The 25,713-nt window shown below is 37.7% G+C and overlaps 2 protein-coding genes across 6 annotated transcripts in view; both read left to right on the plus strand.

Moving 5' to 3' along the window:
* The window catches only part of ZNG1 (Zn regulated GTPase metalloprotein activator 1), a 49,694-nt gene extending 33,284 nt beyond the window's left edge, over positions 1 to 16,410 (plus strand). For 3 of the 5 annotated variants that reach the window (XR_014822541.1, XR_014822540.1, XM_001924392.8), the window contains 5 exons: positions 1,696 to 1,747; positions 13,239 to 13,307; positions 13,403 to 13,468; positions 15,592 to 15,721; positions 16,095 to 16,410. Coding sequence is in view for 2 of the 5 variants with exons in the window: in XM_001924392.8 (XP_001924427.4) it covers positions 1,696 to 1,747; positions 13,239 to 13,307; positions 13,403 to 13,468; positions 15,592 to 15,721; positions 16,095 to 16,201 (424 nt within the window). In the remaining 3 variants the exon portion in view is untranslated. The remainder of the gene's footprint in view (positions 1 to 1,695; positions 1,748 to 13,238; positions 13,308 to 13,402; positions 13,469 to 15,591; positions 15,722 to 16,094) is intronic. The other 2 variants (XR_014822542.1, XM_021064577.2) reach the window with 1 other exon arrangement.
* A 2,266-nt stretch (positions 16,411 to 18,676) lies between these two features.
* FOXD4 (forkhead box D4) lies at positions 18,677 to 25,446 on the plus strand. The gene has a single exon (XM_084987280.1). It carries the CDS (start codon positions 23,496 to 23,498, stop codon positions 24,828 to 24,830), a length of 1,335 nt encoding a protein of 444 aa, XP_084843406.1. The 5' UTR covers positions 18,677 to 23,495; the 3' UTR covers positions 24,831 to 25,446.
* Positions 25,447 to 25,713: the final 267 nt, after the last annotated feature.

The raw sequence follows: 25,713 nt of genomic DNA on the forward strand, positions 1-25,713 counted from the left end.
TTGCTGTTTTCTGTCGTTTTTAGTAGTAGCTCTGCCAGTGGGTATGAGGTGGTAGCTCATTGTGGTTTTGATTTTTATTTCTCTTATGATTAGATACTGAACATCTTTTCATTTGCTTTTTGGCCATTTGTAAATTATCTTTGAAGAACTATCTATTGAAGTACTTCGCCCATTTTTTAGTTGGATTATTTGTTGGTTGTTGTTGTTGCAGAGTTGTAGGTGTTCTTAAATATTCTTGGTATTAACCCCTCATCAGATACATGGTTTGCTAATATTTCCTCTAAGTTGTTCTGAAGTAGATGAGTCATGACACCCTTATGCGAATAGTATCCTCCCAATACATGGGGGAAAGGAGCATCCTTGTCTCTGAAGACAAAGGGAGACACAGAGGAATCTGAAGGCACAGCCTTGCTGCATTTCCCCTAGTTTCCTGCACTTGGCTCATATGCTGTCCTATCATACCTTTCCACTCTTCATCAAACCTGTCATCAAAACACTCAGGTTTAACCATTTCTGCAAGTCTTCATCTCCCTAGAAAGGCTTCTTTGTCAGATAAAATCCTTGTTAAGTTAATCTTTGTCTAATTTTTAGACCCAGCCAAGGACTTAAAAGTGTAGAGGAAAACTTTTTCCTTCCTTGCGCAAGTTGTTGGCAGTCGTTGTCCAAAAACATTAAATGTTGAACGTAGGGACAGAACATAAAGTTTTTCAAACATTTTTCTAAGGTGATCTCAATCCATACTTACTGAAAAAGAGTTATAATGCGTTAGAGACACTAAAAGAAGTAGCTATTTAATGTGAAACCCCTGCTCTGGATAAGGCTTTTGCATAACTTTTCTTTGTGCTTAGATCCTCAACAGGAGAATCCTTTCCTGAGCAACCAGCTGGGAAGGATTTAATTTGACACTTTCCCTAAGACCCCCCAATGAGACTCATTCCCTCCAACCATTCCTACAAGCCTTTTCTCTTTCCTAAACTTGCTGTTACTAATTTACCCCTCACTGTTCTTCAAGGCAAAACATCTGCAAGGTTTTAAGTCCTTTTCCTCCTCCTGACCTACCCCCATCACTCTCTAAAGGTATGCTACAGTTGTTATGGTTATGATTTGTTATGCCATATTGATCTTCTTGCTCTTTTCATATCAGAACAATGCATTTTTAAGATTCTGACATTTTGTTTTTCTCCCACCCACTGATAACTGTATAGAGAGCTTATATTTATGGATACTATTTTTTAAGTAGATATGTTTAAGGGGAAATATTAATAAAGGAAAAGTTTACCCTCTAACTTTCTTTTGAGTTGCAGCATTATTTTCATATGAAGCATGGGGGAAGGTGATGAAATTTTGAGCAATTGTAAAATGCTTATGTATATATTCCTACGCCTGTATTAGAACTGTTGAAAAATAAAAAGAAATCTACTGATATATTCAACCACAGCATATATGGTGCTAAAGATGAATTTTTCTTTATATTGTATGTGTATATATGTATGTAAATGTATGTACATTTTTAAGAAAAGTTTTTAAATGATCTGCCAGCATTTGTCTATTAGAGTATGTGTACAGAATGTAAAATTAGAACTGTGTGATAGATTCAGTTGTGGAAAATCTCTTCCTTATTTAGCTTTGTATCTCTAACATATAAGATTAAATAAGATATGTGTGGCTCTCTGAATTTATATCAATTATTCTTAGTTTGCAGAAAAAACTTCAGCATATGTCAACAACACAACCTCACGCTGATCAGGTAAAAAAAAATTTTTGAAAATGTTTTTAAGGTATCTCTTTAAATTTTTCTGTTTAGGATTGTTTCATTTCCACTTTTTTTAAAAAAGAGCATTTTTTAAACTATTTCAATAGTTTTCAGAATTTAAATGCTTTTGAGGTCATCCAGTCTAGTTTCTTAATGCATAATAATTCATCAAACCAGAGTTATTTAGAATCTTAAAAAATCATGCATTCTGGCTTCTCCATTTTGTAAGTCATTCATCATATTTTGATTAGTTCTTCTGATGGTAATTATAAAAGTAGCTAGGGGGTTCTCTATGTAGCTTATTTTTAACTGTCTTCAACAAACTGATTAAGGAAAAGTCTAGTATAAGCATCCATTACTTGTTTAAATAAAATTGACTTTGGGTTTCACCTTCAGATAGCACTGTAAATTTGAACTCTTTAAGGTGTTTTTCATACTCTAAAACTAGTTTCTGAGGTAAATATTGAAGATGCTATGGACAAAGTGTATTTTCATTATACCCATCTTTCTTTTAAACAAGTTGTGGATGGTAGAGCTTAAGGGTAACTTCTTTCTTCCATTTAAACACAGAAGGGGACATGTGAGTGAGCAGTGTGCCTAGCATTCTCTCCTTTGTCTTGAGACTGTCACTTATTTTTTGAGTCATTAATTGTCATAGGGCCAAGATAACAGCACTCTTGCTCATTTGTCCTCATTTTGGCTCATGTTTATGGGGAGCTATATTACCATGTTTATGGCATTTTTATCTCAGAAATTTTTCTTAATAGAGTATTCATCTTCACGTGTCTGTATTTACTTTATTGACGTATAATTGACCTATAATATTTTTCTAGAATACAGTATTATGTGTTTCAGGTATATAACATAGTGATTCAGTATTTTTATACATTGTGAACTGATCACCATGGTAAGTCTAGTTACCATCTCTCACCATACAAAGTTATTGCAGTATTATTGGTTATATTCCCTATGCTGCACATTACATTTGTGACTTATCTGTGTTATAATTGGAAGTTTGTAACTCTTAGTCCCCTTTACCTATTTTGCCCATCCTCCTACCCCTTCCTTATTGGCAACCACCAGTTTGTTGTGTTACGTATGAGTGTTATGTGTGTTTGTTTTGTTTTTTAGATTCTACATATAAGGGAAATCATATGGTATTTGTCTTTTTCTTGTTTGATATATTTTACTTAGCATAATACTTTTGAGCCTATCCATGCAGTCGCAGACGGCAAAATTTCAGTGTTTTTATGGCCAAGTAATGTTTCATTGTGTGTGGTATGTGTGTGTGTGTATATATCTATATATATCACATCAACTTTATCTGTTCATCTATTGGCAGATATTTAGATTGCTTCTGTATCTTGGTTGTTATAAATACATAATGCTTCAGTGAACAATTGAGGGGCATATATCTTTTCAAGTAATGTTTTCAATTTCTTTGGATAAATATCCAGAGGTGGAATTTCTGGGTTATATGGTAGTTTTATTTTTACTTTTTAAAGGAATTTCCTTACTGTTTTCCATAGTAGTTGTACCAGTTTTCATTCCCATCAGCAGTGCATGAAGGTTCGCTTTTTTCTCCACATCTTCACCAACATTTGTTATTTGTTGTCTTTTGGGGAATAGCCATTCTGACAGGTGTGAGGTGATATCTCATTGTTTTGATTTGTTTTCTTTTCCCCTGATGATTAGTGATGTTGAACCTCTTTTCATGTGTCTGTTGGTTGTCTCTATGTCTGCATTGGAAAATGTTTTTATAAGTCTTCTGCCAATTTTTTAAATTGGATTATTTGGAGGTTTTTATTATTTATTTGAGTTGTATGATTCTTTATATAGTTTGGATCTTAATCATGTATTAGACATATCAGTTGCAAATATCTTCTCCCATTAAGTAGGATAGCATTTTGTTTTATTGATGATTTCCTATGCTGTGCCAAAGCTTTTAAGTTTGATGTAGTGCCATTTGTTTGATTTTTTTTTTTTTTTTGCTTTTGTTGTTCTTGGCTGAGGAGGTAGGTCCAAATAGTGCTAAGGCCTATGTCAAAGAGTGTATTTCCTCTTTTCATCTAGGAGTTTTTGGATTTCAGTTCTTACATTCAAATATTTAATACATTTTGAGTTTATCTTTGCATACAGTATAAGGGAATGGTCTAGTTTCATTCTTCTGCATGTAGCTGTTTTCCTGACACCATTTATTGTAGAGACTATTTTTTCCCCATTGTTTGCTTTTTTTTCCTTTGTCATAGGTTAATTGAGCATATGAGTGTAGGTTTGTTTTCTGAGCTCTCTATTCTAGTCCATTGGTCTGTGTGTCTGTTTTTGTGCCACTGCCATACTGTTTTGATTACTATAGCTTTGTAGTATAGTTTGAAATCAAGAAGTGTGATGCCTCCATCTTTGTTCTTTCTCAAGATTGGTTTGGCTATTTGGGTCTTTTATGGTTCTGTACAAATTTTAGGATTATCTGATCTAGCTTTGTGAAGAATTCCTTGGGTATTTTGATAGGGATTGCACTGAATCCGTAAATTTCTTTGTGTAGTATGGACATTTTAACAATATCAATTCTTCTAGCCTGTGAGCACATAGTATCTTATTTATCTTTAAGATGAGTGACTGAGAGAAGTACAAGTCCCTAGAGGTAGAATTTTTGAGAAAAACCAACTGTTTATTATAGTCAACATTAGTCATAAAGATGAATTGAAGCACATCACATTCTTATATTCTAGGTGGAGGACATCATCATACTAGAAGTCATAAGGCATAAAAGATGAAGAAGATGTAGTACTCATTCCAGAACCTTTAGAATGTCCAGTATCTACACCTACAGTATCTTGAATACTCTCTTGTGGCATTTATAATGTCTTATAGTTTGGATTGAAATGTATTTCCCTTATCTATAAATTCCTAAATGTACATTCCTCATTGCTTAGCACAGGGTATGATATCTGGTGAGTGTTTAGTGAGTATTTGTTACAAGAATAAAAGCCGTGATTCTCAAATAGGGGTGTACATCAGAATCACTTGTGGGCTTTTAAAAAAACATCAAGCTTGGGTATGTGCAAGTTTATGTGTATGTATATTATTTTTAACATTTTACTATGGAAAATTTTCAAAGATATAAAAAAAGAGAGATGCACATGATCCAGTGCATCTCCATGCAGATAATCCAATTTCAATGACTTTTAACCTTTTTGCTGATTTTATCTACCTTCCTAACATTTCTTTTGCTAGAGTATTTAATTTGTGTGTGTGTGTGTGTGTGTGTGTGTGTGTGTGTGTGTGTGTGTTTGTCTTTTTGTCATTTTAGGGCTGCGCCCCCGGCAAATGGAGGTTCCCAGGCTAGGGGTCGAATTGGAACTGTAGCTGCTGGCCTTCGCCACAGCCACAGCAATGCAGGATCCGAGCCACATCTACAACTTACACCACAGCTCATGGCAATGCTGGCTCCTTAACCCACTGAGCGAGGCCAGGGATCGAACCCAGGGATCCTAATCAGGTTCATTAACCACAGAACCACAAAGGGAACTCTGGCACTTTTTTTTTTTTTTCTTTTTCTCTCTCTTTTTAGGGCCACACCTGTGGCATATGGAGGTTCCCAGGCTAGGAGTTGAATCAGAGTTGTGGTTGCTGGTCTACATCACAACCACAGCCACACCAGATCCAAGCTATGTCTGTGACCTACCACAGCTCATGTCAGCGCTGGATCCTTAACCCATTGAGCAAGGCCAGGGATCAAACCTACATCTTCATGGATAATAGTCAGATTCATTTCTACTGAGCCACAATGGGAACTCCCCAGCTTTTTTTTTTCCTAACACAGTAAAGCATACAGATTTTTGGTGTTCCAGTCAATGTGTCTTCACTTGTATTTGTACCTATTTATCTGTCCATATGTACACATGAACACATACTCTGTAATTAACACTCAGCTCAAGATAAAGATTTCCAAAACTGTTAAGAGAGTTCCCTTTGTCCCTTCCCAGTTAGTAACCTTTCTTCCAAAGGTGTATACTGCTCTTCTGATTCATACAGGAAAAGGTAGCCTTAAACTAGGAGGGTTTTTTGGTTTGGTTTGAGTTTTTTGTTTGTTTATTTTGTTTTTTTAGTTTGATTTTTTTGCACTGGAAGAAATAAGGGAAAGAGCAATCCAGATCTTTGAAAGTGGGAAAGTAACAATGCTCTAGAAGAGCAGTATTCTTTTTTTTTTTTTTATTTTTTTTTTATTTTCTTTTTTTTTTTATTATTATTTTCCCACTGTACAGCAAGGGGGTCAGGTCATCCTTAGATGTATACATTGCAGTTACAGTTTTTTCCCCCACCCTTTCTTCTGTTGCGACATGAGTATCTAGACAAAGTTCTCAATGCTATTCAGCAGGATCTCCTTATAAATCTATTCTAGGTTGTGGCTGATAAGCCCAAGCTCCCGATCCCTCCCACTCCCTCCCCCTCCCATCAGGCAACCACAAGTCTCTTCTCCAAGTCCATGATTTTCTTTTCTGAGGAGATGTTCATTTGTGCTGGATATTAGATTCCAGTTATAAATGATATCATATGGTATTTGTCTTTGTCTTTCTGACTCATTTCACTCAGTATGAGATTCTCTAGTTCCATCCATGTTGCTGCAAATGGCCTTATGTCATCCTTTTTGATGGCTGAGTAGTATTCCATTGTGTATATATACCACCTCTTCCGAATCCAATCATCTGTCGATGGACATTTGGATTGTTTCCATGTCCTGGCTATTGTGAATAGGGCTGCAATGAACATGCAGGTGCATGTGTCTCTTTTAAGTAGAGCTTTGTCCGGATAGATGCCCAAGAGTGGGATTGCAGGGTCATATGGAAGTTCTATGTATAGATTTCTAAGGTATCTCCAAACTGTTCTCCATAGTGGCGGTACCAGTTTACATTCCCACCAGCAGTGCAGGAGGGTTCCCTTTTCTCCACAGCCCCTCCAGCACTTGTTATTTGTGGATTTATTAAGGATGGCCATTCTGACTGGTGTGAGGTGGTATCTCATGGTAGTTTTGATTTGCATTTCTCTTATAATCAGCGATGTTGAGCATTTTTTCATGTGTTTGTTGGCCATCTGTATATCTTCCTTGGAGAAATGTCTATTCAGGTCTTTTGCCCATTTTTCCATTGATTGATTGGCTTTTTTGCTGTTGAGTTGTATAAGTTGCTTGTATATTCTAGAGATTAAGCCCTTGTCAGTTGCATCATTTGAAACTGTTTTCTCCCATTCTGTAAGTTGTCTTTTTGTTTTCTTTTTGGTTTCCTTTGCTGTGCAAAAGCTTTTCAGTTTGATGAGGTCCCATGGGTTTATTTTTGCTCTAATTTCTATTGCTTTGGGAGACTGACCTGAGAAAATATTCATGATGTTGATGTCAGAGAATGTTTTGCCTATGTTTTCTTCTAGGAGTTTGATGGTGTCCTGTCGTATATTTAAGTCTTTCAGCCATTTTGAGTTTATTTTTGTGCATGGTGTGAGGGTGTGTTCTAGTTTCATTGCTTTGCATACAGCTGTCCAGGTTTCCCAGCAATGCTTGCTGAATAGACTTTCCTTTTCCCATTTGATGTTCCTGCCTCCCTTGTCAAAGATTAATTGACCCTAGGTGTCAGGGTTTATTTCCGGATTCTCTATTCTGTTCCATTGGTCTGTCTGTCTGTTTTGATACCAGTACCACACTGTTTTGATGACTGTGGCTTTGTAGTATTTCTTGAAGTCTGGGAGAGTTATGCCTCCTGCTTGGTTTTTGTTTCTCAGGATTGCTTTGGCGATTCTGGGTCTTTTGTGGTTTGATATAAATGTTTGGATAGTTTGTTCTAGTTCTGTGAACAATGTCATGGGTAATTTGATAGGGATTGCATTGAATCTGTAGATTGCTTTGGGTAGGATGGCCATTTTCACAATATTGATTTTTCCAATCCAGGAACATGGAATATCTTTCCATTTCTTTACATCTTCTTTGATTTCTTTGATTAAAGTTTTATAGTTCTCGGCATATAGGTCCTTTACCTCTTTGGTCAGGTGTATTCCGAGGTATTTGATTTTGTGAGGTACAATTTTAAAAGGTACTGTATTTTTGTATTCCTTTTCTAATGTTTCATTGCTGGTGTACAGAAATGCAACTGACTTCTGAATGTTAATCTTATATCCTGCCACTTTGCTGAATTTATTAATCAGTTCAAGGAGTTTTGGGGTTGAGTCCTTAGGGTTTTCTAGGTATAGAATCATGTCATCTGCATACAGTGACAGTTTGATCTCTTCTCTTCCTATATGGATGCCTTTTATTTCTTTTGTTTGTCTAATTGCTGTGGCTAAGACTTCCAAAACGATGTTGAAGAGCAGTGGTGAGAGTGGGCATCCCTGTCTTGTTCCAGATTTGAGTGAGAAGGCTTTCAGTTTTTCCTCATTGAGGATTATATTTGCTGTGGGTTTATCATAAATGGCTTTGATTATATTCAGGAATGTTCCCTCTATACCCACTTTGGCGAGGGTCTTGATCATGAATGGATGTTGAACTTTGTCAAATGCTTTTTCTGCGTCTATTGAGATGATCATATGATTTTTGACCTTTTTTTTGTTAATGTGGTGTATGATGCTGATTGATTTGCGTATGTTGAACCATCCTTGTGAACCTGGGATGAACCCAACCTGGTCATGGTGTATAATTTTTTTGATATGTTGTTGGATTCGGTTGGCTAAGATTTTGTTGAGGATTTTTGCATCTATATTCATCAATGATATTGGCCGATAGTTTTCTTTTTTGGTGGTATCTCTGCCTGGTTTTGGAATGAGGGTGATGGTGGCCTCATAGAATGTCTTTGGGAGTATTCCTTCTTCTTCAACCTTTTGAAAGAGTTTAAGGAGGATGGGCACCAATTCCTCTTTATATGTTTGGTAAAATTCACCTGTGAAGCCATCTGGTCCTGGACTTTTATTTGTAGGGAGTGATTTTATGACCTCTTCAATTTCATTTCTAGTGATCGGTCTGTTCAGTTGGTCTGTTTCTGCTTGATTCAGTTTTGGCAAGCTGTAAGATTCTAGAAAATTGTCCATTTCTTCCAGATTGTCAAACTTGTTGCCATACAGTTGTTCATAGTATTCTCTTATGGTTTTTTGTATTTCTGCTGTATCCGTTGTGATTTCTCCTTTTTCATTTATAATTTTGGTTATTTGGGTTCTTTCTCTCCTCTTTTTAGTGAGTCTGGCCAGGGGTTTGTCAATTTTGTTCACCTTTTCAAAGAACCAGCTCTTGGTTTTATTAATTTTCTCTATTGTTTTTTGAGTCTCTATTTTATTGATTTCTTCTTTGATCTTTATAATTTCCTTCCTTCTGCTGACTTTAGGACTTTTTTGTTCTTCTTTTTCTAATTCGTTTAGGTGGAGGGTTAAGTTGTCAATTTGGGATCTTTCTTCTTTTTTGAGAAAGGCCTGGATTGCTATAAATTTCCCTCTGAGCACTGCTTTCGCAGCATCCCATAGATTTTGAGAGGTTGTGTCTTCATTATCATTTGTTTCAAGGTAGTTTTTAATTTCCTTCTTGATTTCCTCATTGACCCATTGGTTTTTTAGTAGCATGTTGTTTAGTCTCCATGGAGTAGGTTTTTTCTCTTTGCTTTTCCCATGGTTGATTTCTAATTTCATGGCATTGTGGTCAGAGAAGATACTTGAGATAATTTCTACGCTCCTAAATTTATTGAGATTCGCTTTGTGTCCCAATATGTGGTCGATTCTTGAGAATGTTCCATGAGCATTTGAGAAGAATGTGTATTCTGCTTTTTTTGGATGTAGTGTCCTGAAGATATCAATGAAGTCTAACGTTTCTATTGTTTCCTTTAGGATCTCTGTTGCTTTATTGGTTTTCTGTCTAGAGGATCTGTCCATTGATGTGAGGGGGGTATTTAGGTCTCCTACTATGATTGTATTCTCATCAATATCTCCCTTTATGTCTGTTAATATTTGTTGTGTGTATCTGGGTGCTCCTGTATTTGGGGCATATATGTTGACAATAGTAACATCCTCTCCTTGGATGGATCCCTTAATCATTAAATAGTGTCCTTCTTTGTCTTTCTTTATGCCTTTTGTTTTAAAGTCTATTTTGTCTGATATGAGCGTTGCGACTCCTGCTTTTCTGTCATGTCTATTGGCGTGAAATATTTTTCCCCACCCTTTCACTTTCAATCTATATGTATCTTTTGTCCTAAGGTGAGTTTCTTGTAGGCAGCATATTGAAGGTTTTTGCCTTTTTATCCACTCAGCCACTCTGTGTAGAAGAGCAGTATTCTAGCATAGAAGTCTTGGTGGAATGCTTGGTGTTGGAATCCTGAGCTAAGATATTAGGCTTCAATTTGCCAGGCAAAGAGAACTCATGCTGTACTATCAGACAGTGTCCAGTGAGCTGGATTGGAGGATACAGTCAGGAGACCAAAGCAGGAAGATACTGCAGAAGTCCACATACCTTGTGATTAGGGCCTGGGCTCCATTGGTTACAGTGAGAATGGAAATGGTATAAAAGGAGCACTGTTTCTTAAGAGCCTTATTGACTGATGATGAATGAATGGTAAGAAGAGAGAAGTGATGGGAAACAGGCCTGGATTGACAAGAGGAACCTAGGAATAGAGAAATCTAGAAGGCAAACTGATTTAGATGAGGAAGCTGTGTACCTGGTATCGGGATATCACAGCAGAGGTGACACACGGAAGAAGAGGAGCAGAGGAGTGGAGTGTAGAGATAGAGTTTTTCTGTTTAAGCATATTTGTGGGCTTAGTTTTCTATATTAAAAAAAAAACAGATTATTGCACATTAGGTATTGTTTGCAAAATAATAGAAAACTGAGGGAAATAACATGGTAGGTTAAAGAAAAAAAACAGACCAAATTCTTAAAGTTTAGGGGTTATCACTAAATTTTACTTTAGGGGCAGTATCTTATTTTGCTTTAGTTTTTAAAATTACCTCCGCAGGTTTCTGCATCTTTCTGTGTTTGGCAAAAGAAGAGTTAATTTTAGATTCACAATAGAAATAAACTGGGGGGAAAAGTCTGAAATGGGTAATACCTAGGACATATTATGTATGTCATTAAAGTTTTATCCATGATTGATGTTGAATGCATTTCTCTCTCTCTCTCTCTCTCTCTCTCTCTTTTTTTCATGGATTTCTTGGTCATCCTGACAAGGAGGACCTGGTTTTGGAGGGTGGGAACATGGATGAGAAAACCTTGGTTGGGTGTATGCATACTTTATTAGTAGAACTAGTTGTGAATTATAAGTTGTGACTCGCATCCTCATTGGAATCTTACAGATTTCATCTTTAGGTTTGTCTAATATGAGGAAAAAAAAAAACAACTAGTACAGAAAAACGTCTAGTTCTAAAATGTATCTCTCCCTCCTTGATCCCCATGATGTGTTGTTTTAATTTTTAAAACTTTTTTTTTTTGAAATCTCAAGTGGTGTTAATTGTACCCATGAGAAATACTATCATATCTCTAACCTTCTGAAAGCAAAAATCATTCCTGATAGAAAATTCTTTAAGCTAAGAATAAAGCAAGCAAAATATTGGGTCCTATATTGAGACAGTCCCATAATTAAAATCCAAGTTATCCAACTTGAATAAAGCCTTTATTTAAAGCTTTTAAAAAGCCTTTTAAAACTTGAATTACTACTGTCTTTTGAAATTGACAAATTATGTCTCATTTAGCAACCTTTTGCTATATATTTTGATAGGCTGTATGATTTGCTGTACATTTTGGTATGGATTTTTAGGTACTTTTTGTAAGGATTGCTTTGAAGAAAGAAGGCTGTCATTTTGTTTAAATGCATACTGTTATTAAACAACTTAATAAAGTTGTTCAAGCAGTTGAACAACTTTATTAAGATTTGTAAATAAGTATTTTTTAATTGTGGTAAAAATATGCATAACATAAGATCTCTTAACAAATTTTTAGTGTATAGTAAGTAGTGTTGTTAAGTATTTATGTTGTACAGCAGATTCCCTAGAACTTTTTCACCTTGCATGAAACTCTATTCCTTAATCAGCAGCTCCTCTCTTCCCTCTCCCCCAGACCGTGGCAACCTACTTAGTGCTTCTTAGATTGGCCCCTGTTAGTGGAGTCATGGTGTTTTTTTACTTTCTTTGTTGTCCTGTTCCACTTAGCGCTATGTCCTCAAGTTTCATCCATGTTGTAGCGTATGACAGGATTTTCTCTTTTTTTAGGGATGAGTAATATTTCATTATTACGCCAAATTTTTATACTACTTTATCTGTAGCCATTCATCCGTTAATGTTACGTTGTCTCCACCTTTTGGCTATTGTGACAAAAGTACTTTAAAAAATCTGACATTTTAAAGTCCAGTTTTAGTTAGCTTGCATGTCTCATATCTAAGCAAGAGAGTGCCTTTCCTATTACTATTTCCTATTACTAGCAACAGTGGAGACTCGATGTCATGTATTTTGTCCTTAGTTGGTCTTTAATACTTTTAGCAATTCTAATGTTGAATCAAAACCAGTTTTGGTCTTTTTGTATTTTCTACTGTAAGTCTATATGATTTTCTGTTGGTGAGTAAAATTGCTGTTAAGATATATGGATCTAGGAAATTATGCAAAGCTGTGCATTAGTGTGCTCCTTTCTGCTTGTTTTGAAGCTTGGCTTTAGCATCTTATTGTCGTTATCCAAGGTGGGGTTTGTGCTTTTATTGTTTTGCTTATCAGCCCTTGTGTACTTTGATCATTAGGTTTGAAATTTTGGGTTACAGTATCAAATGGAGGTTTGGATTTTATTCTGTGATCAACCTGAGGAAATCTTAAGCTTCTGGTTCCTGAGACGATTTATCAAGATCAGGAGGAAAAATAAATGTCAGAGTTAACAATCTCTAAATGTGGATCTCACCCATCTAAGACCAAAGACTTCATTATGTTATCCTTCTCATATGTAGGAACTCTTCTCCCCTTGGCATGTGTTTGATCAGAGATAAACCAAATCTTTCATTTGTATTTATTTTTTCCCAAGAACATTTGCATTTGAGTTTTATTGTTAGCTCTGGGGAGTTTATTTTTTCTGAGCCTCATCTTCCTCAATGTGTAAAATGGAAATAATTCTCTTTATTCCACAGGATTGTTGTCATGAGTAAATGAAATGATGAAATAAAGTGACCTAGGCAAAAGTACCTCTTTTAATACATAGTTAACATGCTCTTTATATCACCTTCCCTCTTGCTTAGTGCTGAGAATTCTGGAAAGAATAAGTTAAACAATGAGTATTCTTTCCTAAGAGTTTCTCTGTGTAAATATTAAGCCATTGATTACAGAATATGGAACATGGAGTTGGTAATACCAAAAATCAGTGTGTATGGTGAAAAACAAATACCTAATATCATTCATTGTTAAGGCAACATAAATTTCCATGAATGTTTCCTTTTCATCTTAAAACTTGTGATTTTAAAACATTACTATTAAAAAAACATTATTATCTCTTGATTTACAGAGTATTGTTACAGTCACATTTGAAGTACCAGGAAATGCAAAGGAAGAAAGTCTCAATGTATATATTCAGGTGAATGCAGTTTTAATTGATGCTTTATCAGTTGTTTTGCCATGTAGTTGTTCCTATTAGCAGTGGTTGATCTTAGTATATATCACTTGGTACAGAATCTTATCTGGGAAAAGAATGTGAGCAACAGAGATGGCAACTGCATGGAGGTCATACGGCTAAAGGTATGGTGCACAGCTTACAGTCTTATACTTTTAGACAAAGTCCCTTTCTTGGCTCTTATATAAAACCATGTTTAAACATAAGCTCTAGTTTTAGTACAATAAACCTTGGTTTTTGTTTTTCTTATTTCCATTCCTGAAAAGAAGCTTCAGAACTCATTGTGGAAAGCATGATTTATTTGCGCAGCTTCACAGATCATTGCAACTGAAACAGCCTATATGCTTTGAAACATTACTCCCTACTCCCAGGTACTCTGGGCAGTTATTTGGCCAATGAGCTTGACTTGTTGAAACTCTCCCGTTGGCACACAGCTTGGTCAGCCAGAGAAAACAGTGTTTTCTTGTGTTGGTTTTTCTCTAAGAGAGCTTCATTAACAGAATAAGAATAGTGGAGATCTTGTTGCAGCTGAACCTTATGCTTCTTGATGCATTTAGCAGACATTAAAGATTTGTTATATTATTGAAAAGAAATTACAAGGGACTAGAAGAATTCTTGCTTTCTGTTGGGAAAACCATTCATATTTTTGGACATTTGGGTATTTGTGTCCCAAAAGGTGCCTTTTCCAGGGAGCAGTAGATTCTAGGTTGTGTGCTTAACCAGTCAGCAGTCATGTGACTATCTACTCTTGTGTTTCCAAAAGTGTACCTAAGGTTTTTATTATTACTGTTCATTATCATCACTGATAGCAACTAGATGTCTCTGGTTAGCGGCCAGCTTCCTGGGGTCACTGAGTGACAGAGAAAGTATTTAGGTTTAGCTCTCTTTACTCATTGTGATGGCAATACTTGAGATTGGTGTGGCAGAGCAAGACAGGTGAATCCAGTCTATTCCCGAATTTTTCCCATGAAGAGGAACTAAGCTTCTTTATGCCTCTATCCCCATCTACATTCTGTGATCCTAATTGGGAGGTCATATATCATCCTGTAACAGCTTTTATCCCCTAGTACTGCATGGGGGGTTGTTACCTAGAAAAGCAGCCTTTTGGGCATTTGTACTAATTCTGCCACTAGACCTCTGCGTAGAGTTAGGTGGCTTGTCCTGCACCATCCCAGTGTGGATTTTGTGCTTCGAGATGTGACAGATTTTCTGCAGTTGTCCCCCTTGGTTCTTCTTTTGGCCTTCCTCTCATCACAGCAACCTGGGGCATCTGAGGTGACATGGGCTTTCTCTTTGTAGAGGTCCTTCTCTTTGCTGTTACAAAGTATTAAGTTGAAAATAATCAACATGTTTAAAATGTTAATTCTGGTAACAGCTGACACTTCACAGTCTTCATACAAGTGTAAAATTGATGCTTAGGTATAATTCCAAAAAGTTTGCTGTTATATATTAAAACTCAAATTTAAAAAGCAGAAAACAAAAAGCACAATAAATAAAACTGGAAGAACATACACTCAAAATACATGAATACACCAAAAATACACAAAAAATGTGCAGTGGGAATGACAGTGGTTTGTCTTTACTGTTTATATATATATATATATATAATCTTTACTTTTTAATATATATATCATATATTAAAAAGTATAATAAATATGTATAACATTATTTCAGAGAAATTATTTTACCCCATAGGAGCCAGTTTATCAGATTCGTTCCTCATTTCTGTAAATCAGTATAAAATGAATTTCATCCAGATAAATGTGATAGTTTTTCTTTTCCTTTATTTTGTCATCATTTGCTCCATTTATTCAAACCCATTCAAAAACAGTTTACCACCAAAATCTTTTAACTTCTCAAATTTTCCCACTAGAACTGTGAAACAAGCATAAAAATCCTAAAAAGTAGAATAATTGATAGAATTTGGTATGTAACATGTTTTATCATGTGGTTGTTTTCAACTTTTTGTTGAAATAACACTGAATAAACATCCTAATACATTTATTAATTTTGTCATTAGAAATGGGGATTGTTTTGAACAAATCATTGTGCACAGAGATGTTTTTAAAAATTAGGGCTTTAAGAAACTCTTTAATGCACAAATAAGTGGAATTAAGTATTTCAACAGCATCTTCTTTATGAGTTTATATTTTTAAAAGGGAATAGGGATAATTAATCCATTAACATTGATGCTGGATTTCTGCTTTTAATTCAAACTGCAGCTGATTGATCATTCTTCTCTGAGCAGGGGCTGATATCAATCAGAGACAAACCACAACAAGTGATTGTCCAAGGTGTCCATGAGCTGTATGATCTTGAGGAGACCCCAGTGAGCTGGAAGGACGACACTGAGAGAACAAATCGGTTGATTCTTATTGGTAAGTGGCAAACAGTTAGAAGCAAAGTAAAAGAAACATTGGAAAGGGATGTCGTGTGCTCCTTAAGCAGTATTAACCAATCTGATCTCCTTCTGTAAATCTGAATAAGCTTGTGGTTAATGTCTTAAAAAGGCTTACATTCTTAAGAACTTGTTAAGCCTTTTACTCTTCTTCAAATGATTTTAGAAAAATGATTACCCAAATGCCAGTTTGGTTCTGGGGGACTTAAATAGAAAGTTAAGGAAGTAATCACTAATTACTATTGTTTTTGGAAATTTCTGAAAATAAGCGTTTGATGATCTGGACTTGATAGGTGAATTGTGTCATTTTAATCGGCGTAATATAATCATACTATATTTTGTTCTGTTTGCAGGCAGGAATTTAGATAAGGATATCCTTAAACAACTGTTTATAGCAACTGTGACTGAAACAGAAAAGCGGTGGACAAAACATATCAAAGAAGATCAAGTTTGTCCGTAACACTAGAAGCATCAAAATGGTTGGGCGATAAAATTGGAAATAAGTTTCCTATTAGATGTATTTCAAGCATCCGTTCTTTGCACTACTTCTTTTATGAATTCCAGTGTACTTTCAAATACTATTTATTTTATAGAATACATAAAATAGAGTAAATCAGTATTGTGAAACACTTGACATTCATACAATAAAATACAGTTGTATCCTCTAAAGTTTTTTGTGTAAGTGTGTGTGTAGACATCGTGCCCAAAAATGTCTTTCATAATTGGCTTTGGAGTTTACATATGCTGATTTCTCACCCATGAAAGTTATTTATTGTGATAATAATGATAAAACTTAACTTCAGGGAGTTCCTTTTGTGGCTCAGTGGTTAACGAGCCCGATAAGGATCCCTGAGGATGCAGGTTCGATCCATGGCCATGCTCAGTGGGTTAAAGATCCAGTGTTGCCATGAGCTGTGGTATAAGTGGCAGACACGGCTCGGATCTGGCATTGCGGAGGCTGTGGCGTAGACCAGGAGCTGTAGCTCTGATTCAGCCCCTAGCCTGGGACCTTCCATATGTTGCAGGTGCGGCCTTAGGAAGAAAAAAAAACAAAAAACAAAAAAAAACTTCATTGATTTTTTTTTATTTTTCCCCTTAGAACTTAAGCTGCACTCCTGGCCCACAATAGAGCATAGATAAATGTTTTCTTCTTCCTAACAACTTAAATTTGTTTTATAATGAAAATAGTCATAATAATACTTCATAATGTTCATTGGCAAATAATAATGATTTAGATTCATCTGTTCTAGATCATAAGAAAGGGCTTATAAGTAATTGTCCCATTATGGGAAAAATGTTTGAAGTAATGTTAATCAAAACTCTTAAAAATCTGTTTTAAATTTTTAAGTATTTTTTCTTTAAAATTATTAATCTTTAAACATTTTTTTATTACAAAAGTATTGTATGCGTATATTTGTGTTGTAAAAATGCAAACATTACAGATGAAGTCAATCTCCCCTGACCTTTCTCCTTCAGTCACTGTCACTTCCAGGCAAGCAGTGTTGTCAGTTTAATGTCTATCCTTTCAGATATTTCTCTTCACCTATTTCTCTGCACAGTCTGATTTTTATTTCTTCTCAAAATGAGTTATTTTACAATGATAAAACTGTAATTTAAGGCATTTCTTTAGGAGACTTAAAAAACTTGCCATCAATATCCTCAAGGAAACATTTTATTTTTATAGTGTTTGTGTGTTTGGCTGAGCCCCTGGCATGCAGGAGTTCCTGGGTCAGGGATTGAATCAGTCCACAGCAGTGACAATTCTAGACCTTAACCAGTAGACCACCAGCAAGTGCCTATATTGTATGTTTTAAATGTATATTATAATACAGTTTTCTCTTTTAAAAACAGAACAAAACAAAACAAAAAATCCTTGGTCTTAGATCTTTCTGTGACAGTGCATATAGATATGTCTTCAGCTGCTGCACAGAAATTCATAGAATACATTTCTTTTAAAAACATTTATTGAGTGCTTCCAGGTTTGCCCAATATTAGTGCTGGGGCTGAAACTGCACATATGACAGTTAAAAGCCATTTGTATTGCCTATAGTGTGTTCACCACCAGACTATATGGTGTCCATCCATCACCATATAGTTGGTTCCCTTCCCCTCTTTGCCCTCATTCTTCTTCTTCCCCTCTAGTTACCACTGCTCTGTTCTTGATATCCACATGTTTGGTTTGGTTTGGTTTGCTCATTTATTTATTTAGTTTGCTTTTCACATGCCACACATGAATGAAATTCTACAATATTTGTCTTCTCTAACTTATTTCACTTAGCAGAGTACCCTCAGGGTTATCTAGGTTGCCAGAAGTGGCTTTTAAGTTGAAAATAGAATTAAAAGGAGTCATTCATGCAGAGTGGGGGAGGAGGTTCTACACAGAGGGAGCAAGTAGTGGAGAGGGCCTTTAGGTGGGAACCAGCACAGCTTGCTGGAGACCAGGAAGAAGGCAAGGGCGGTGGAAAGATTAGAAAGCTAGGTGGGATTGGAACTGCAAGCCAGAGCCAGGCTTTTTGCTCCTTATGGGACAAGCTAAACATTCGTTTTGTTCTGAAAGCCTTGGGAAATGGCTGAAGGGGTTTTGAGCTGGACAAGTGATGTGTTTGTGATCACTGTGGCAGATAACTGGTCATTTTTGTTTTTGAAATTTCGGACTACAGTGAACATCACTGTGCATGTCTCTTTCTTCTTATGAGACTGTTTCTAGAAGAGATATGTAAGGTTAGAATCACTGGCTTTCAGGATGTGCTTAGTAAATACTAATAGGTTATTAATAGATACTGATAAGTTCTTAATAGATACTGATAACTTGCCTTCCCAAATGGCTGTACCTTTTTGTCGTAGTAACAAGAATATATAAAAGTACCCATTTTTGCAAACCTAGTTAACCCATTCTGGATTCAATGGCATCCCACTGTTTTAATTCATATTTTTTTTACTTTATTTTTATATTACTTATATGTTCTTTTAAATATGCATTGCCCTGTTCTTCATCCTTATTTTTCCCCTAAATATGGTGTTTTTCAGTGATCAGAACTATCTACAGTATAACCTGAACTTCAGAAGGGTTTGAAACCTGCCATTGAAAGCTTCCAGAGAAGATTTTGTTTTTATAATGGAAATCACTAACAAATAAATATCATGGGCCATTATTCTGCTAACCATAGAAAACTTGAGGGTATTATGATGATGATAATAATGAAGATAATGAAGGTTTAGGCATGGTTCATTTGTAACTTTGTAGTTTACTGAGTAGTATAGGATAAATTACTAAACCTCTCTGAGCCTTTGCTTCCTTATTCATAAAATGGAGATAAAATGCAAATCTCTCTGAATTGTTCCAGGTATTAAATTTAAAGCACCATGAATATAGAGTTTCTGTTAATGGGAGTTCTCCTTTCCCAGCAGAATGTGATAAAATATTCAAACTTCTGCACAGTTTCTTGAAACAAATGAGTCATTCCTATGCTTTTCCAGCTTTTGGCGAAAGGGGCAAGAGCATTGGTATGGAGTTTAAGATAACTATGGGAGGGGTCAACTCAGGGCGTGAGGGAAGACCAGGGATTGAAAAGGCCTCTGATTGCTAGATTGTAACATTTGAAGGGAATTAGCAACAGAGTAAAGCTAAAAGACTTTTAAACATTTGTGGGTTTGGTTGCTTGATACAATTGAATAAATGTCTCCTGTGGATTACTAGTATAGGTAAAAAACTATATTTTTAGGTGTCTTTGAAAGGACTTTCCCAGTTCTAGAAATGCCATACATTGTGGAAGTGATATTAAAAGAAGTGTATTTTGTCTTTGAATGTCTACCAATTTGCTCTACTTTAAAAAGAAAGACGAAAATAAAAAATAAATAAAATAAAAAGAAAGAAATACTATGGGAGTTCCCTGATGGTCTAGTAGTTAGGACCAAGCACTTTTATTGATGTTGCCCAGGTTCAGTCCCTAGTCTGGGAACTGAGATCCCTCATCAAGCTTCTGCACCCTATGGCCAAGAAAGAAAGGAAGGGAGAGAGATTTTTTTTCTTCAGAATTAGTTTTAATATTCGAATCAACTTTGTTGTTCAGCAAATTGCCTTTAATTTTCAGAATGAAATGAAGATAAACCAAATATCGTCATCATCTTTTCTATATAGTAGTTTAGAAAGGTTGGTTTTTCAAAGTATGATGGTTGGCATTTTGTGACCCCCTGATAGATTCGTTCAGGAAAAAAACCTATTTGGTGTTAGGAAAGAAGTAATCTCCAGATATTGAGTGCCTACTATGCACTATGCACAGTGAAATGTTTCAGTGTTTCATGAGCATAAAGATGACCCTAAAGAATTAATGAGACAGAAAGAGTTCCCCTTTTTTAAGAAAAGAATTACTTGCCATAATGGAGTTTTTCCAAAGAATTCAACTTACTTTTCATTGATACAACTCTTTATTTTTATGTTGATGTAGTTTATATATCAATTTTATTTAGATGTAATTCACATAAAATTTACCCTTTATATAATTCATGGTTTTAGAATATCCACAGGAAGTGGTAATCTTTCTGTCTCAATAGATTTGCCTATTTGGACTTTTTACTTATATGTTTCCAGGTTCACCCATGTTGTATATATCAGTACTTTGTCTCTTTTTATAGCTGAATAAAATTGTTTTGATAAATCACATTTTGTTCATCCACTCATCAGTTGAAAGACATTTATATTTCTACCTTTTGGCTACTAGGCCCTTTTTCTCCTGCTTAATTTTTTAGATTTAGAGAAAATTTGAGCACAGCAGATAGTAGAAGGGAATTCCCATATCTATCTACTACCTCTCAAACTCGCATAGTTAAGGTCTTGCAGTGAGTAGTATGATACATTTATTATAGTTAGTGAAAGTGAACCAATTTTGATATATTACTGTTAACCAAAGTCCATATTTTATTCATATATTCTTAGTTTTTACCTAATATCTTTTTTCTGTTCCTACTGCATTAGGGCCACACCCAAGGCATATAGAAGTTCCAGGCTAGGGGTCAAATCAGAGCTGCAGCTGCCAGCCACAGCCACAACCATGTCAGATCCAAGCCACATCTATGACCTACCCCACTGCTCACAGCAATGCTGGATCCTTAACCCACTGAGCGAGGCCAGGGATTGAACCTGCATTCTCATGGATACTAGTTAGGTTCATTACCACTGAGCCACAATGGGAACTCCTATCTACCATTTTTATCACCTCATATCAAGGGTATATACTATCAACATGATTTATGACTGTTCATGTTCTCATCGATTACCTGATACCTGGCTGAAACCTTGTCACAATTCTCTACCGGTAACGTTATTTCCCCTGCCCCATGTCATACGGTACTTTTGGAAGGAAATCACTCTGTACTGCCCGCAGTAAAAGAGTGTTTATGTAGGAAGGTTATGCTCCACTTCCTAGAGAGTGGAATAGCTACACAATTTATTTGGAATTCTTATGCAAGGGAAGAGTCACCTCTTCCCTCATGTATTAATTTACTCAATTATCTTTTTTTATCACTATAGATGCATGAATATTTTATACTTTGGTTAATAATCTTATACCACTTGATTTTGTTGCTTTATTTTGTTTAAATTGTCCAAGCTTTGGCCGTGGGACTCTTTCTCTTCTCTCTGTGCCCTCTTTGACATCATACTTCCATCAAGAGGGGCTATTTCTCTCTCTCTCTCTCTTTTTTTTTTAGAGTGCCCTTACTTTTCCCCTTTCATTTTTAAATAACCTAATTCCCATAGAAGTTGACTCTAGGGAAACTAACAATGCTCCTTTTCTCAGGTAATCTTGGATTTCTATGCTGATGGAAGAAATGTGCTTTACCTATAGGGGGTTAAGAAGGAGGCATCTGGGAATCTAAGGTTGAATAAGACACCTGTCCCGGCCCTAAGGAAGCTTAGTTTAGCAGGTCACACAAGTAGTAATTGGTTAATTTGGGATTCAAACACAAATCTGCTAGGCTCAAAGTCATCTGCTATTTGTTTTGTTTGAAACTGCATGCAATTGAGAAGCCTTAGAGGGGTAAGCACCTCAGAAGTAGAGGATAAGACTGAAAAACACTTGCAAGAAAGCTTTCAAAATTCAGTCCTGAAGAAACAAGCTACTTTAAGCTATTTTTTGCTATGTTACCCAGCTTCTGGTTTCTCACTAGAAATTGTCATTTTACAGACATTAATGGAAGATTTACTATGTACTAATCAATGGCATACTACAATATTTTAATGCTGCATTTTTATTAGATGTCACCTCAAATTTGCTTCACATGTAGGTGGGTATTAGGAATGTACTGCTGCTCAGTATTTTACCATAAGATCCCTAGTTATATAACACACATTAAATTATATTGCACTGCATGGTTACTTTATTCTCCGAGCTGATCTAAATGAAGCCAATCTAAAAATCCTGTTACTTCCAAGATGTCAAGTGACTTAAACAGAGCACCTCTGTCATCTTGCTTCTCTGCTGCATGAGTAAGGACTGACATCTGGTGATTTACAGACACCAAAATTGCAGCCCTTTTTGCCTCGTTTAAGTTCCAAGATTAGGATTTATTTTATAGTCAAAAGTTCTTAATGTTTTTTGTTGTTGTTTTTAGAAGGAAGAAAGAAAGAGTCTGGCTCAGATTGGCTGCATCCTTTGCAGTTGTTGGGCCATTTTTTGTGAAAAGGATTTTTCAAACTGGGTTTGTACTAATTAGTATGCAGCAAAATCAGTTTAGTTGGTCATGACCTTAAAGAAAAAAAAATAGTGATCATTTGTCTTGTGAAACAGTTATATAAGTCTACAAGCAAGATGGTGGTTATAAAATGTACTTCATTCTCAGGTTAATGTTGAAAGAAATTGAGAATCACTGCTGAAAGGGGACTTCTATTTAGCCCTCTTGCTTTCCCTCCATCCTGAACTTCGGCAGCGTAATGGCAGGACATTTCAGATTTTTCTGAAAACTTGAGTCAGGGAGAATATTTTGGGAAGCTGAGATAGGGGGTAGTAGGAACAAGGCAACACCCTCTCTTGCTCCACCCTTAGCTGGAGGATGTAGTTAGAACATTAAAAATATTTCAGCTCATTGTTCTAGATGAGGACAGAATCTACCAATTGAAAATGCGAGATTAACCAGCTCTGAAACACAAAACACACTTTTACTGTTATACATTCTTTTAGAGTCAAACACCATATACATTTCAGTGCCTCACCCACCCCCACCCCCTCCTGCTTTTTTTTAACCTTCAGGAGAGAGGCTTGAATATCGAGGTAGCCTTGGATTGCCAAGTATATAATTTCCCTACCTCTTTTTTATTTGCGCCGTTTTCAAAGTGAGTTAACAGAGCCTGTGCAACTCTCGGCCAGACTGGCTGGCTAGGCCTGAGGAGTGAAGCATCTTCCTTGGTGGCGGGTGTGTGTAAGAAGGAGGAGGCTGAAGGCTGTTTCGGCGTCGTGGGGTAATGCACAAAGGACCCTTATCATTGGACTGCGTCGGGAGGAAGTGAGCGCTCTAAGGAAGGGCAAGAAAGAGTATAAAGGGAGGTGGGGGAGTCAGAAGAACTTTTAATAAAAGGGAAAGTGCGTCTTTGCTGGACGGTGTAGGAAAGGAGGAGAAACCAGCAGCAGAAAAAAAATCACCTGAAAGGGTAACCTCGAGCATCCTTCGTTCTTGGACACTTCAACCAAGCTTCCAGCCCAGCCCATCCAGAACCAGGTGAGCGGCCGCACCTCCCTGGTGTCTGCAGGACCTGCTCCTCCATGAACTTGCCAAGTACTGAGCCCCTTCGCTCCACACCCCCACGCAGCCTCCGGAGCTCGGATGGGGAAGACGGTGAGATCGATATACTGGGAGAGGAGGAAGATGAAGACGAGGAGGAGGAAGAGGAGAACGACGAGCCTGAGAGGAGCCAGCGGCTCTTAGAGCAGTTGCACCAGCCAGAGCCGCAGGGGGCGCGGCGGGGCGCGGGCGCACTTCCCCGAGACCGCCCTGAGAGCGGCTGCTGCCCGAGCGACTCCTCCGAATTCAGGACATCAACCGGGTCTGCAGCGGCTTCTGCGGATGGTACGCAGCCGACGAAGCCCCCCTACTCATACATTGCACTCATCACCATGGCCATTCTACAGAGCCCGCACAAGCGCCTCACGCTCAGCGGCATCTGCGCCTTCATCAGCGGTCGTTTTCCCTACTACCGCCGCAAGTTCCCCGCCTGGCAGAACAGCATCCGCCACAACCTCTCGCTCAACGACTGCTTCGTCAAGATTCCCCGCGAGCCAGGACACCCGGGAAAGGGCAACTACTGGAGCCTGGACCCCGCCTCCCAAGACATGTTCGACAATGGCAGCTTCCTTCGGCGCAGGAAGCGCTTCAAGCGCCACCACCAGCCCCCGGTGGCCCACCTGCACCACCCCTTCCCCCTGCCGGCTGCATCCGCCGCCCTGCACGGCCCCTACACAGGCATGCTGCTTGGGCCTCCGACCCCTTCGCAGCCGGTCCTCGGGGCCTATTCTGCTCCCACTTCCGCGAGCCGCCCTTGCGCACTGCTGCATCCTCACCCCCTCCGCTACCTGCTTCTCTCTGCCCCAGCCTACGCTGAGTCGCCCAGGAAAGCTGAAGGCGAGGATCTGATGACCCCTGGCACCCTTTCGGCGCTTCAACCCACGCTGGATTCCCAACCTTGGGAAGAGGGCAAGGGACCGGCGTCCCAGTCAGGAGGCAGATGCACCTCCTTTAGCATCGAGAGTATCATGCAAGGAGTCCGGGGAGCTAGTTCTGGCGCTGTGCAGAATCTGCCCCCGCCCCCGTGGGGCTACTACCACCTGCTGCAGCGCCCGTCGTGCCTGTTGCATCCCCAAGCTGCTGCCCCTTTGCTCCACGTGTCCGCCGCCGCCGCATCCGCTGCCCGGACGATTTTGCAGCAGCAGCAACAGCAGCAGGACTGTGCCAGCGGCTGCGCTCCCAGCAAGGGCGCTCTGCTGGGCCGGCACCTGTCCGCCACCGCGGCGTTACTGGCTTGTCAGCCGGGAGCAGAGGGCCCTAGGTTTAGGTCGCTGGTCGCCCTTTCCGGCAGAGAGGGGACCTCGTCTGCCTTTTGAGTAGCATCCACAGCTTGCCAGGTGCCAGCTCCTCGGGAAGGACCGGGAACCAAGCCGGAGGGCGGAGCCACCCAAGGTTATGCTCTCCTCCCAGTCTGCTCTGGCACACTCCACCTTGCATAGCCTGGACCTGGTGCGTGCATCTTTATTCCGAAGAGGAGAAACCACTAAATTCTGTTCACAACGAAATTTCTAGAAAGGAAAATTTGGTTACTGTTCCCTTAAGACAACATGAAGGTAAACGTCCGACAGCGTCATCAAGGCTCACCTTTTAAAGAAAACTTCCAGTTGTGACTTCCAAGCCTTTTCCGATTTGCACATTTCCAGAGGAACTATGAACGTGAGTGGGACATTTTGTTCTAGCATTAAAAGAAAAACAATGAAAATAAATTGTCCAGTGCACAACATGTGCCCCCACCCCTGTCTTCGCTGCAAGTATTATTCCCAAGTCCAGTGCAGAATGCGTGTGCCCTTTATGTCTTCCTGAAATCGATGTGTAATATAAGTAGAATTTTAATTTCAGAGGTTTTATTCCTGATTTGTGTGTCTGATGTGCACAGAGGTGTTAAAATTAAACCTAATTATATAGACTAAATAAAGTGCTAAATCATTACACGATATTGCTTATTTGATATTCTCATTATTCGCTTTCTAAATGAAACATTTTAAAACGTAGTTCTTTCCTCCCAATTAAACAATTTTTGTTTTACAATTCATATTCATTATAGACATAGGAAACAATCCATTTTCAAAATGGTTTTTAAAACTTTAGAAAATTTGAAGTTGAAAAAATTCTGCCTTTTAAATTTTGGGATTTAGTATTTATGAAACCTATAGATTAAAAATAATTGGAGAAAAATCCATGTTCTCCATATTCTCCATT

This window comes from Sus scrofa, chromosome 1 (assembly GCF_054392235.1).
Source record: "Sus scrofa isolate SSC_HxYL_T2T_F1_AM1 chromosome 1, Sscrofa_HxYL_maternal_Yorkshire_Landrace_v2.0, whole genome shotgun sequence".
Classification (NCBI taxonomy): Eukaryota; Metazoa; Chordata; class Mammalia; order Artiodactyla; family Suidae; genus Sus; species Sus scrofa.

What these genes read in the sequence shown, in the direction of transcription:
- FOXD4 (XM_084987280.1), top strand. Translation starts at nt 23,496, where the DNA reads ATGAACTTGCCAAGTACTGAGCCCCTTCGCTCCACACCCCCACGCAGC.